General features: G+C 41.3%; 1 protein-coding gene across 1 annotated transcript; it reads left to right on the forward strand.

Annotated features, from left to right (window-relative positions):
• Window positions 1-2,737: 2,737 nt before the first annotated feature.
• Window positions 2,738-7,192, forward strand: GJD4 (gap junction protein delta 4). Its single transcript, XM_054192615.1, has 2 exons — window positions 2,738-2,801; window positions 6,006-7,192. The coding sequence occupies exons 1-2, from the start codon at window positions 2,738-2,740 to the stop codon at window positions 7,190-7,192; spliced, it is 1,251 nt and encodes a 416-aa protein (XP_054048590.1).
• The last annotated feature ends 4,818 nt before the right edge of the window (window positions 7,193-12,010 follow it).

A 12,010-nucleotide genomic window follows, 5' to 3' on the forward strand; every position in this document is an offset into this window, starting at 1 on the left:
TTTATAACGACCACTGTAGCCTGTAGCCCAAAGCTGGACTGATGACGGGCACTTGTAGAGGAAAGCAGGCCTGTGTTTTTGTCCTTCTACAGACACATTGGTCCTTCAAAGGCAGTTTTTTATTGCTGCAGTGCCCCTGAGGGCAGTGCCCTGGCATTGGCTATATGTTCCCTGCCTTTCTTTGGCCAAACAGCTCCAGACGACAGCCAGTAGAAGCCTTTGGGTGCAATAAATCCAAGTGGGGTCTGAAGGGTCACAGATGGTTAGACGGTCTGGGTCTCTTCCTAATCTGAATGTGGGAAGAAGACACATCACAAAAAGGAGAAGTGTTGGATTGAAGTAAGATACGACATGTCTGGAAAAGCTAAAATAAAAAAGCTAAAGTTGTCTGGAAAAGCCAATGCAGAATTTAAGCTTTCTGAGGTAAACCCATCCTTAAGTTAGGCTGCGTGGTGAGTCTGGAGGGTGATGTTGCTTGCTTTCTTTTAGAAAAAAACAGGCCATCCTACCTCAGCACGTCCTGCTGCGGGATCAGATGTTGTCGCCTGGCTTAGTCCTGCAGGCAACAGTTTGGAGGCTTAAATCCTGAGCTGGTATCCTTAGCTCACAAATGGTAGAGGTCTCTCACAGTTAACGACAGGCGAGGATATTTTAACTGGCAATATTGACAGAGACAATTTATAGTCTATTGTGTGGATGCAGCTGCTGAGCATTCATACCCTGCCACCGTCTCGGCATTCCTGACTCTATTTTTGACAAAGGATGTTTAACCAGGAATACCTTCATATCTCAGCGTAATTTATATCTTGGCCATTTGCACCTTTCCTCTGTTCCCTTCCTCCAGCTTTCCCTCTCCTCACACACACATCTGTCTGAAAAAAAGGTGTACGGGGGGGAAATGAAGCTAAAACCATCATCACACACCATAAATAAAACTCGTTAACAGAAAAAATGGTTGGTTGGCAAATACTTTATGTAAAACAATTCTGAAACCAAGAAAACTCCTGTATTTACTACTGCAGCTAAAAATCTTGTCACACGGTTAATGGATGAAGAGTTTTTAAGTGCCACCCTTTCAAACTCCACTTTTAGGGTTTCCTTATGGTGGGGCTCACTGCAGAAAGGATGCTCAGTGCGTTCTGCCCTGTGAGCAGAGAGCTGGGGAGAAATGGTCTTTGTACAGTTACATTTTTCTTTGTTAAATGATTAGTTTTACCTTTTTTCCGGGTAAGGCGTGGTCAATCATAAAGCTCAGCCTTGTCACACTGACCATAACTCATGCAGGATCAGCACACAGCTCCCTGTCTGAGCCGACTCATCTTGCCCCCACCAGGAACGGAGCCGTGGGTCCATGTACATGAGCAACAAGGCTGTGCCCGGGCTGCTGGCAGCCCCAAGGTGTCAGGCTGTCACGACATCGCTTTTCTCCCTTGCTATATCACATGCAGACTCCTTTTTCTGCTGTTCTTCTGGTTACTAATAAGATTTTCTGACAATAAGTGTCCATAATATGTTTGTCCCTATTAAAGCATGAATTAAAAGGGCAGAGTAACATCCCATAAGTAGTTGAACAGTGGGTGGAAAATGGTAGCAGATGATTTTCCCCAAGGGAACTGGGTATGGTGGGGGTGAGGAAGGAAAAGCTGGGAGTCTCATTTCCACCCATGGAAATAAGACTTCCTGGGGTACAGTGCAGCCACACGGTGTGAAGGGCATGCTGTGCAATTGCACCCTGCAGCCAAGGACCGTGCACCCCGCGGGGTGTCCTGCTCCGAAGAGACAGCTCGCTCCATCATTGCTGCAGACCCTTGCTGGGCTTTCAGGTTGCTGGGTAATCAGCCCTAGGATTTTTTGAGTGATATCCAGAGTACCAAGCGGTTTAGGCAGAAAGAACTGACATAAATGAAAAGTAAGTGACTTGTGGGGTGTTGAAAAAAACCAAAAAAACAGCCTCCTTTTTTTTTTTTTTTTTTTTTTTTTTTTTAAAGCTTCCCCTCTTTTTCACCCTGCCCACAGGGACACTCACCCCTCTGCCTGGCTCAGCACACAGGAGGAAATTTGGTGGGGCTGTGATTGACAGGGCCATGATGTCCTGTCAGGAAGGCTGTGTTTTGGAAATAAAATTGCTGTGGAAAATTGCAATGGGATAGCTTCCAGTGAGCTGAACTGAAAGTGCCTTTCAAACATCGGGATGCTTGTCCTTTTCTATCCCCTTTCCTTCTATAATCCATCTGCAATTCTCATGGAGAGACAGAGAGCTGCCTGTTATTTCCTGGTCTATGCTTTTCTTCCCTCTCTCCCCTCTCCCTGTCTTTTCATTGCTGAAATATCTCAGCAATGCCAGGAGGCTGGTGTGCCCTGGGAGGGTAAGAATAGTCTACAATGGCAGAGATCACTCCTGTTGTTGTTTGCCTACTTGCAGTTGTCTGGACAGAGGATCCACAAAAGAGGTAGGAGCAATTGGATCTGAGAGCTAGAGCTTTCGCAAGACAAACCGATCCAGCCTTAGGAAGATTTGTTCCAAAACCCCACGCTAACAGTCTTGTTCAAATCATCAAGATAATCCTTCATCAATACATTGCTGTGGCTGGGTTTCTCATTTCCATCGTTGACTCTTACCAAAAATTCCTTTCTCTATTATTTTTTTCCTTTATTCCCTGTTTAGGTCTAATCTCCTGTGGAAATGCCAAAATCGTTAGGGCATCAGGAGTCGGAAGTGCTGTGAACCTGTTCAAACATGGAGCACTGGGACTCGCTGGGATTTTTGATTGTCACACTCAACTATAATGTGACTATTGTAGGTAAGTACTTTTAAAAAGCTCTCTTCTTTCTTTTGCTGCTCCATATCCTGACGCCACTCAGGTGTCCTACTGATAATTGACTAATTTCTAGCTGCACCTCTGAGATCTTCACAGTAAGAAGTTGTTATTTAGATAGTTACGTGATGAGTGGTTAATGTCTTTCTTTTCTTGTTAAATAGATTCCTACTCTGCCTCTGATATTTTCTGAACTTCATGGAAAAAATTCTGGCAAGGTTTTCAAATTTGGCTCCTCTTGGTGCCTGAGCTTCCAGTCAGCTCTAATGGTTGTTGTAGGGATCGTGGGGAAAACACACAGAAGTAATGTTTTATTTATAGCGCATAAAGTGAACAGTAGAATGTATGCAATAGCTTTAGCAATGAATTAAAAAGTTTGAAGAAGGGGAAAAAAAACCCAACCCTCTCTTTTACAGGAAGAAGTCTGTGGTTTATTACCGCTATGGTTAATTACCATTGCTTTTCGGTCTTTATTTTTACGAAGGAGCAAAGTTCACAAGTATCTAAAAATACCTCCAAATACAAATTGATTTTCCTCAACTAACAGTGGCCCGAGTGCTCCTTTTTTTTTTTTTTCTTTTTTTAATTCTTATTTAAATAAGACACTGTTCCTTTTTCAGGGGCTACTTTGAGCAAAGTGTGAGCCAGAGAAAAACTTTCCAGGGCCTTTCAAAGCCCCTTCGCCTCCAGTCGTGGACAGCTGCTGTAGTTTGTGCTGCGCATTGCAGGGAGCATCCAACTCAGCCGCAGGGGGGTTGGTGCAGGGGCTTGTTCTAGTGTGTTTAATCAAGATCAAATCATTAGGGAAGGTGATACGAGGAGGGGTTATCTCTAAAATGTATGTCACGCTAAACTACTTCCTAAGGAGCCATTGATTTTTCTTAAGCAGCACTCCCTATTGTACATGTTCTAATTAAAAATTGATAGTGAAATAGCACGTAGTATTTTGAGCTTAATTAACTAATGTGCTTCAAACACTTTGAAGTCCGTGCAGGGAAAAAACACTACCTAAGGATGAAACATGGCTTGCTAAAGATGACTGGTTCTGTACAGCTGGTGTTTTCTGTTGACCCAGGCTATGTGGAAAAGAGAGTAACGGTACAGTCTGTCCACCAGCAGGCAGGAAGCTGAAAACACAGCAAACCCACCACTAAAGTTCAGGCGATTCAAGATAAAAGGGAAAGGCCTCAATTTATTTATGGTTAGAGAATCTATTATTTTGCCAGTAGCAACAGGTGTCTCCGATGATGTCTCATATAGCTTATATATCCTTAACTTTTTTTCTAGCTGAAGTTTTTCCACTTCGGAGCGCAGTTTTACTGTTCTAGCCCATAGTGAGTCTACGACCCACCGATGGTTTATACGGGGCATTCAAACTGCATGTTCAGCGCAATAATAGGCATCAAACAATGTTGCAGAAATATTTGAATATTTAAAATTCACACCAGCTACAGGGAAATAGCTTTATGGGAAATAGAAAAGAATGTTGTTCAAGATAATAACCTGGTAAATAAACAGGTATTTTATAGAAAAAATGCTTTGGGATCTGGATTTTTAATAAGCCTTTAGAATGTGTATTAGTGTTATTTTACAAACTGCCTTTAAAACCTAGTGTGCATGTGAGATGTGCAATCACTATTAATGACACGAGGTTTTCAGTGCATTTCTCAACCACTAACTCCATATAACATGCTTCTCTTTAGTCACTGAGTCTTGCTGGTTTTCTGTCTGTGGTTACAACTGGTTTCTTAACTATTCCTTAAAGCCCAGAATTAACCTTATCACTCTTTTCTGCTTTGTTTTGGTGTTGGTTTATTTTTTTTTGTTCCTAAGTGTGGGGGTTTTCTTCTTTTTTCTTGGCATGTTTTAAAAATACATGAAATTAAAGCAGGGTATTATTAAACTAAATTACTTTTTCAAAACCATATAGGGAACTAGCGTGAGGACTCAAAAGGAAACTTGAGAAATTACAGTGTTAAACTTAACTTCAGATGTTGAGTTTTTCCATGCGTTTTTACAGAATGTATTTTTAATTTTTGGACAATTATAACAGTATATTTCTAGGCCTTCCTATCCTGCCCAGGAAAAGTATTTTTTTCTTTTTTTCTTTTTCCTTTTTTTTTTATAAATAACTATGTCAGTAATACAGCAGTGTGTGTAATTTTACAAGAAATTTTTAATAAAAACCTACCCCATCCAAAATCCTCCAAGAAACTCTCATGAACAATACGGTTTCTTTCAAATGATACGATACGTGGGGTACCAATGCCTGATTTTTTCCACTGCTGTTGGTGTAATGGAATATGGATAAGGCCTGATCTTTCCAACCAAAGTGGATGAGACCAAGACGAGACTAAAGCACTCATATGAAAGAATTTGGGGAAAGATGAAATAGGCAATGTATGAAAATGCCAAACTTGTAAAGCTTCACTTGATGTTGGTATCAAGACAGAAGGGAGCTTTTGGTCTGAATGGAGGGAGAAGCTCACACCAAGGTGAATGAAGGTTGGAAGACATGATCAAGATGGAGCAACCAAAAAAGCAGCAGAGAGAAATGACTGGGGTGCACATGCGCGCACACAAACGTGTATTTGTAGAAGACATTTGCATAACTTTGCTAATAGCACCTATTAACTAGCTCTCTAGTCAATACTGGTCTAGACACAACAGAGAGATTTTGTTGGCTATAGTAAACTTTACATAAAATGTCATGGCCAAGAACAAATACTATGTCATGAAAAAATCTTTTGTATCCAGAAGAGTTTCATACTGTGTTAGCTAATCTATATTACTGAAATAGGACAAAACTCAGGTGCAGAGGTATGAAACCAACCTCAAGGAAGAACTCTAAGTGAAATGGGATTATTCACTCACTTGTGAACTCTTGTTATCAGATTTGGACATGTTCAGAGTGTTTTCATTAGGCTGAGATTTCAGTAGGCATGGCTCATTGTACATCAAACTCCTACACTGCCAGGTCTAGATGAAGGTTATGGAATGTGTCAGCTAATACACTTTCACACGAGTTTCAGTCCCAGTCAAAACAAAGCCAAAGTGGAGGTTTTAGGAAAGGAGACTGATAACAGACCCTATTTCTTCAAATGTCTTTTGTATAGAGAAGCATCACTACGTTACCTGCCTTCCCTTCCTTCTCAGTGCTCTGACTCTTTTTCTTACCTTCTCTTCTAGGAAAGATCTGGCTAATGATAGTGATTCTGCTGCGAATGGCAGTGGTGGTGTTAGCAGGCTATCCGCTCTACCAAGACGAACAGGAGCGCTTCGTCTGCAACACCCTGCAACCAGGATGCTCCAACGTTTGCTATGACTTGTTCTCTCCCGTATCTCACTTCAGATTCTGGCTCATTCAGACTGTGTCTATCCTGCTACCTTATGCTGCGTTCAGCATTTATGTTTTGCACAAGGTGGCTATGTACATTGTAAGAATGCACTGCTTGGTGCGTGGATGCAAAGGGAATAAGGGTTTATCAAGCCCCCCAAACCCGAAGGAGCTCTGTAGAAGTGCTGCTGTCAATAGATTAGATTGTGGCGCAAACAACCTCAGTGTTCTTAATTTTTCTGGGGCATATACTGTTCATCTTTTTTTTAGGACACTACTTGAGGCTGCCTTTGCAGCTGTGCAATATTTTCTTTTTGGATTTTTTGTTCCTGAGCGCTTTTCCTGCTACCATTCACCTTGCACAAGCGCAGTTGACTGTTATATCTCCCGGCCCACTGAGAAATCCATCATGATGATTTTCATCTGGGGGGTCAGCAGTCTATCCTTTCTGCTTAGCCTTGCTGATCTTGCCTGTGCTCTCCAGAGAATGACAGCAAGAAACCAAAAGAAGAAGCTGCTGGCAAACCTCCACATAGAGAATGAGTGCATTTTAGATCTTCCTCCAGTGCAGCCAGGTAGCTTTTCTCCACCTCAAAATCAGGACTGTCCAGTATCAAATAGCAGCCAGACCAGCGATGGCTCCTGCTCCCTGCTCTCTGAAGGGGAAGAAGAGGCTGTCCTTCATCCTGAAGTGGTTTCTCAGCAAACTGCCGGCACTAACCTTAACAGCAACAGCAACAAGCCCTGTATATCAGGAGGTCTTGCTGTTAACCAAGACAGCACTGAAGAACCCTTGTGTGCTGGTGACCACCAAGGAACTACATGCAGGCAAGTGACACCCAGTCTTCATCAAGACCTCATTAAAGATACTGCCCTGACTTTGAGACCTCATATCAAGTCTCACCTTGGAGTTTCTTCCTCTGTGGTTCAGAGCAAGCTTTTAGGATACTGCCCTTCCGCTGAGCTAAAACCCCCTGATGCACAATCAAATTATAGCAGTACCAGTTGTTTGAGGTCAAAAAAGTCAGAATGGGTATAGAGCCCTGAGTGAACACTACCCTGTGACCCTGGCAGGACATGTCATTGCGTCACTGAGAAGGTTTCAGGGAGCTGGATCCCTCAGCTGAAGTTATGCTGCAGAAACACTACTACACTGTGTTGCTCCATTGAAGATGAAGGAAAAACCTCAGATAAGAGTTTGAAGGCTACTGCTTTAAGGGAACTGTTCTTTGGAAAATACAACATCTTTATGTTTGTCTGAGTGTTAGTGACTTTAAAAAGCTGTGGACTGTTGCTAATGTGTCTGATCTGATTTTCCAGGGGTATGCGTGAACACTTGTTTACCCTAATCTAGTTTTATTGCAAAAGATTAAGCTTGGGAAAGTTGTGACTTTCACACACAGTTGTACATTGTCTACTGTCAGAAGGTTAATTTATCTCCTCATCTAAATTCTCTAAGCCCACTCTAAGAAAGGATATTAAAGCAAGAAGAGTAGATGATGAATAAAATAAAAATACATCTTTTGTAGCAAAGTGTGTAAGAAATGTGTAAAAAAACCCCTTGAATCTTACTGACTGAAGGCTACGCCTATCCTAGTTAGCAACACCATGGCAGTACTTTTCTTGGACCCTGAGGTCAACTGGCACAGTCTGACCACATCTGAGTTATTCAGCTCCATTAGCCTCTAAATCAGGGTGACTCCATCCAGGTTAGCTGTTCGGAATGGTCGTGTGCTTGAGAATCGCTCAGGATTCCCACACCAGGAGGTGTGGGTCAGAAGGGTGTCAGGGAGCGCTCCAGCAGCTTGATGTTGCAGCAGACTGAGCTCCAGTGCCCGTGCCCTGGCACTGCTGACTGCGCACCAGCGTAGATGTACTACGGACATGTCTGCAAAGTGTTACGTGTCTCAGTCTGAAATAGTCACACTAGTCTTGTGTGACTTGGTCTTCATTTCAGCAGGGGGAATGAGTCGCTTGACCTGGTTCAGGCATCTCTGAAGGTAAGATGAGTCATTTTCTAGATATACCTATTTCTCCCACAATGGCATTATCTCAGACCTGGGCTTAGGGAAAACGGTTTCTACCCCGAGAGAAGGATATAGTGGCACTGTCTATATGAAAGTGCTCACCCTCTTTGTGTGACAGACTTTTAATGCTAATCATTTGAAAGCGTGTCTAAATTGAGTGAATCACGGAAGATTTTATTACTGTCATGCTTTGTGCTTCAGTGTTAATTCTGTTGCATTTACATAAGCGTGGTCCAGCACTGAAGCACAGCGGTGCGTGAGCTGAATTTGCTTTTAGCTACAAGTCAGTGGGGGTTGAAGGTTGCGTTTACCTGCAGATCATCAGTGGGAGTGGATGTGGAGGAGCATGTACTCAGAGAAAGGTACTGGTGGTACTGTCTTACAAAACAGATTATTCAGAGGGTGCCAAGAGCTGGTATTTGTGGATGCTGCTTGGAGCTGGAGTAGCTCCCTCTCCATTTAGACCCACACAAAGGAGTAAACAGGCACAGATCCAGTCTTACTCTGCCATATAGCAAGTTTCTGAAATGACTTAACGGCCGGCTCCTCTGTGCAGGCTACCAAAGGACAACAGCTTTCACATTGTTCTTTTCCTCTCCTGTGGGTGCAGGTGTCTTTAAGACAGTTTGGCTCATAATGTCTGTATATCACATATGCAAGGTAAAGCCTAGAACTTCATTATCCCTCATCTTCTGCATCCCTTCAAAAAGTAGGTAGCTTAATAGATGGACAGAATTGCTCTTTGGGTCAGGAGGCAGAATTTACTTCTGCCTCAAAGTACTTGGGGATCCTGAGGTATGCTACAGAGGTGTTTAATTACTAGCTCCTAAGTAAAGTTTCCTTCTCTATTAGCTGTGTTTGTTTCTTTTATCCTGCATGCTTGTTGTATGATTTGTCATTTCCAGGGTAGGAGCAGCATTAATTATTAAACTTATCATCGGCAGAAAAACATTAAATATTTAAACTTCTCATCCTCCGAAGCTTCTTTAATAGGGTTTGTGCTGATTACACACACCATGACAAAACATTGCAACAATGGAACCTTTTATGATTCATTGCATCTTCTCAGCTGTGAGAAGGAATGCAAGGAACAAATGTGGATTCAGTCTATCATGTAAATCCCCCAGCATGAGATATAAATAGGGTTGGATAAATAATAAATGCATTGTGGCTGGACACAGTTTGCTTTTTGGTGTCTCTAGCTAGACATCTTTTAATGACTAAGGAGTCTCATTTCAAATCAGAAAGATCCTGTCTCTGTCTGAAATGGAAAATGAAATTACTGAACTTCTTCCTTATTCTGTTTGCAGTTTCTTGTGAGATTGCGGCCTTTGGTTTGTGTCACTCGGCTGCAGACCTGGCTGCTTTTAGGACTTGTGGACCCTTTGACTCATAATTCAGACCAGTTTAATAAGCACTTAATGTGTTTATAAAAACTGCATACGAAAAGAGCAGGATTTGTATGGGCTTTTCACTGGGGAGCAGATAGAAGCTTCAGACATCAACAACCTGCTTCTAAGGGAATGTCTCTGAGTCTCTTCTAACAACTATTTCCAAGTCATATTTATTAATTACAAAGACATGGGTTTACAAACTAAGTGGATCTACCAGCAAGGGCAGACCAAGGGAAGATGTGCAAATGTGTGTGAACTATTCTGAGCTTTCACGGCTCAACCAAATGAGGAGAGATCATTGTTGGGGGCATCTGCAACGGGGAGGAGGAAACAGAAAAGAAGATCTGCTTGAAGGAACAAAGGGGAACACCTCTAATTTCTCCTTATATTCAATATTGCTGAATGTTAATGTGCCGTGAAGATGTCTGGATGTCCTAGAAAGAGTGAGTAAAAGTAATAGATGTGGAGCAAGGAAGCAACAAGATTTTCTGCTGTTTATGCAAAGATTCAGTCTTTAAAATTTGTGAATCATTTTTCTAAGTCCTTCCAGAACATATCTCATACTCAGAAAATTGTTACAAAAGCTGCTTGTTAAGTTTGCCTGTGTGTCTTTAAGTCTTTTCTTAAACCACCTACTTCAGAAAAACATTTCTGAAGATGTGCTGAAAGCACAATACTCCTAATCCTGCCCTCAGGAAGCTTTGTCTCGTGGTCAGACAAGGCTGCCGTAGCTGCAGCGCAGGTATCACTTGCACCCTGCGGTGGGTTTACGGAACAATACATAAGCTACACATATTGCTCATCTGGTCTCGTGTGGTACTGAAAATGAGACTATACAGAAAGAATAGCTCCCTGGAAATAAGACTTGGAACTGCTCAGGAAATCTGTGATAGTTTTCACATGGGAAATAGAATTTTTATTGGAAAATTATAAAATGCCTAAAAAACTGTTGTTTTCTTAGGATCTTCAACTGCATTGTAGGACTTCACTTGCTTAATAAGTATTTACTAGGCTGTTGGAGACCTGGAATATCCATGTTTTCCATGCAGCAAAATCAGGTATCACTGGGGGTTTCTGCAGTATTGGCATGATTTAAAGAAAAAAAAAAAAAACAATATTTTTTTATCCCTAAACAAAATATTTTTTAAAAAACTTTTTTTCTAAACAAAATTTTTCAGTTTCTTTTGTTTTGTTTTGTTTTAGTTTGGAACATCTTTTTGAATACCAAAATAGAAGCCAAACACCAAGTTTCAATCAGTTATCATCACTTTCTCCTCTTTCCTTACAGTCTAGTTTGGGTCACTTTGATTTACTGTCATCAGCATAAAGGAAAGCTGCAACTCTCTCTCGTGAAATACACTGTAGACAGGTGTCTAGGGAATGCATAATTTCCCATTAGCAGCAGTTGTTCTCCATGAATCTCACAGTTCAGACCAGAATAATTATTAAATCCGAAGTTAACAATGTAGAGAGATCCTTAGTGTATTCTTTCAAGTTATTAAAATTATCTGCCCTTATGCGATGCATCGTTATTGCAGTGATTATCTTTCTAGAAGGGATCATTAAAGAGGATATTAATTGCACATTATTTTATTTTAATATCACGATTACAATGGAGAACAGATAAATTATTACTGCTTGTAGTATTTTAGGATAATAAAGAAATACATCTCCAAAAATAGGAAAGTGGAGTAGTTGAAAAGGCTGTTCTTTCTTCTGTCTTTTGTACTACTTTTAATAGCCTGATGTTCAACTGATAGAGAAGTAATTTTACAATGTAGTGCTCTTACATTGTAATTGCGTTGCTAAAATGTTCTGCAGATTAGTTGGTCTCTGTTCAAAGCCACAGCATGAACTCTTGGCCTGTGATGCACAGCAATGCCACTTCTGAAAAATTAGTTCACCAAGGCAGAAATCTGATTGGAAATTATGAACTGTATCGCTACAATTAAAATTATCCAGCATCCACGTAGATAGATTACAATCATGATCTACTTCACTAGCTTTTGCCTTCTCCCACTCCCCTTCTGTTCTCTCCCATTTGATGTTGACAGGCAGCATGTCCCAGGCCATCTCCATAACTATAATTTAATTATGGGAGTACAGCTCTAACTCCAAGGACTTTTATGATCCTGTGCCGTTCACAGTATGGAAATGCCAGGAGACAGAGAGCTGTCTCCCATTCACGTTCTGCAGTGTTGAGTTTGAGTAGTGGATTAGCTTTGAAAATCTTTCACTGATGACCAATTTTCTGAGTGAAGATGACGGCAGATTCTGAGCCTTTCTTTAGAAAATATGTTTATGTATGGTGCCCTCAAGAAAGATGGAGGATTTGGGGCCAGGAATCAGAAGTAAGTCATAGAATCATAGAATCATTTAGGTTGGAAAAGACCCTTGGGATCATCAAGTCCCACCATCATCTCCATTCTACAAAGT

The sequence above is a fragment of the Rissa tridactyla genome, chromosome 2 (genome assembly GCF_028500815.1).
Source record: "Rissa tridactyla isolate bRisTri1 chromosome 2, bRisTri1.patW.cur.20221130, whole genome shotgun sequence".
NCBI classification, from domain to species: domain Eukaryota; kingdom Metazoa; phylum Chordata; class Aves; order Charadriiformes; family Laridae; genus Rissa; species Rissa tridactyla.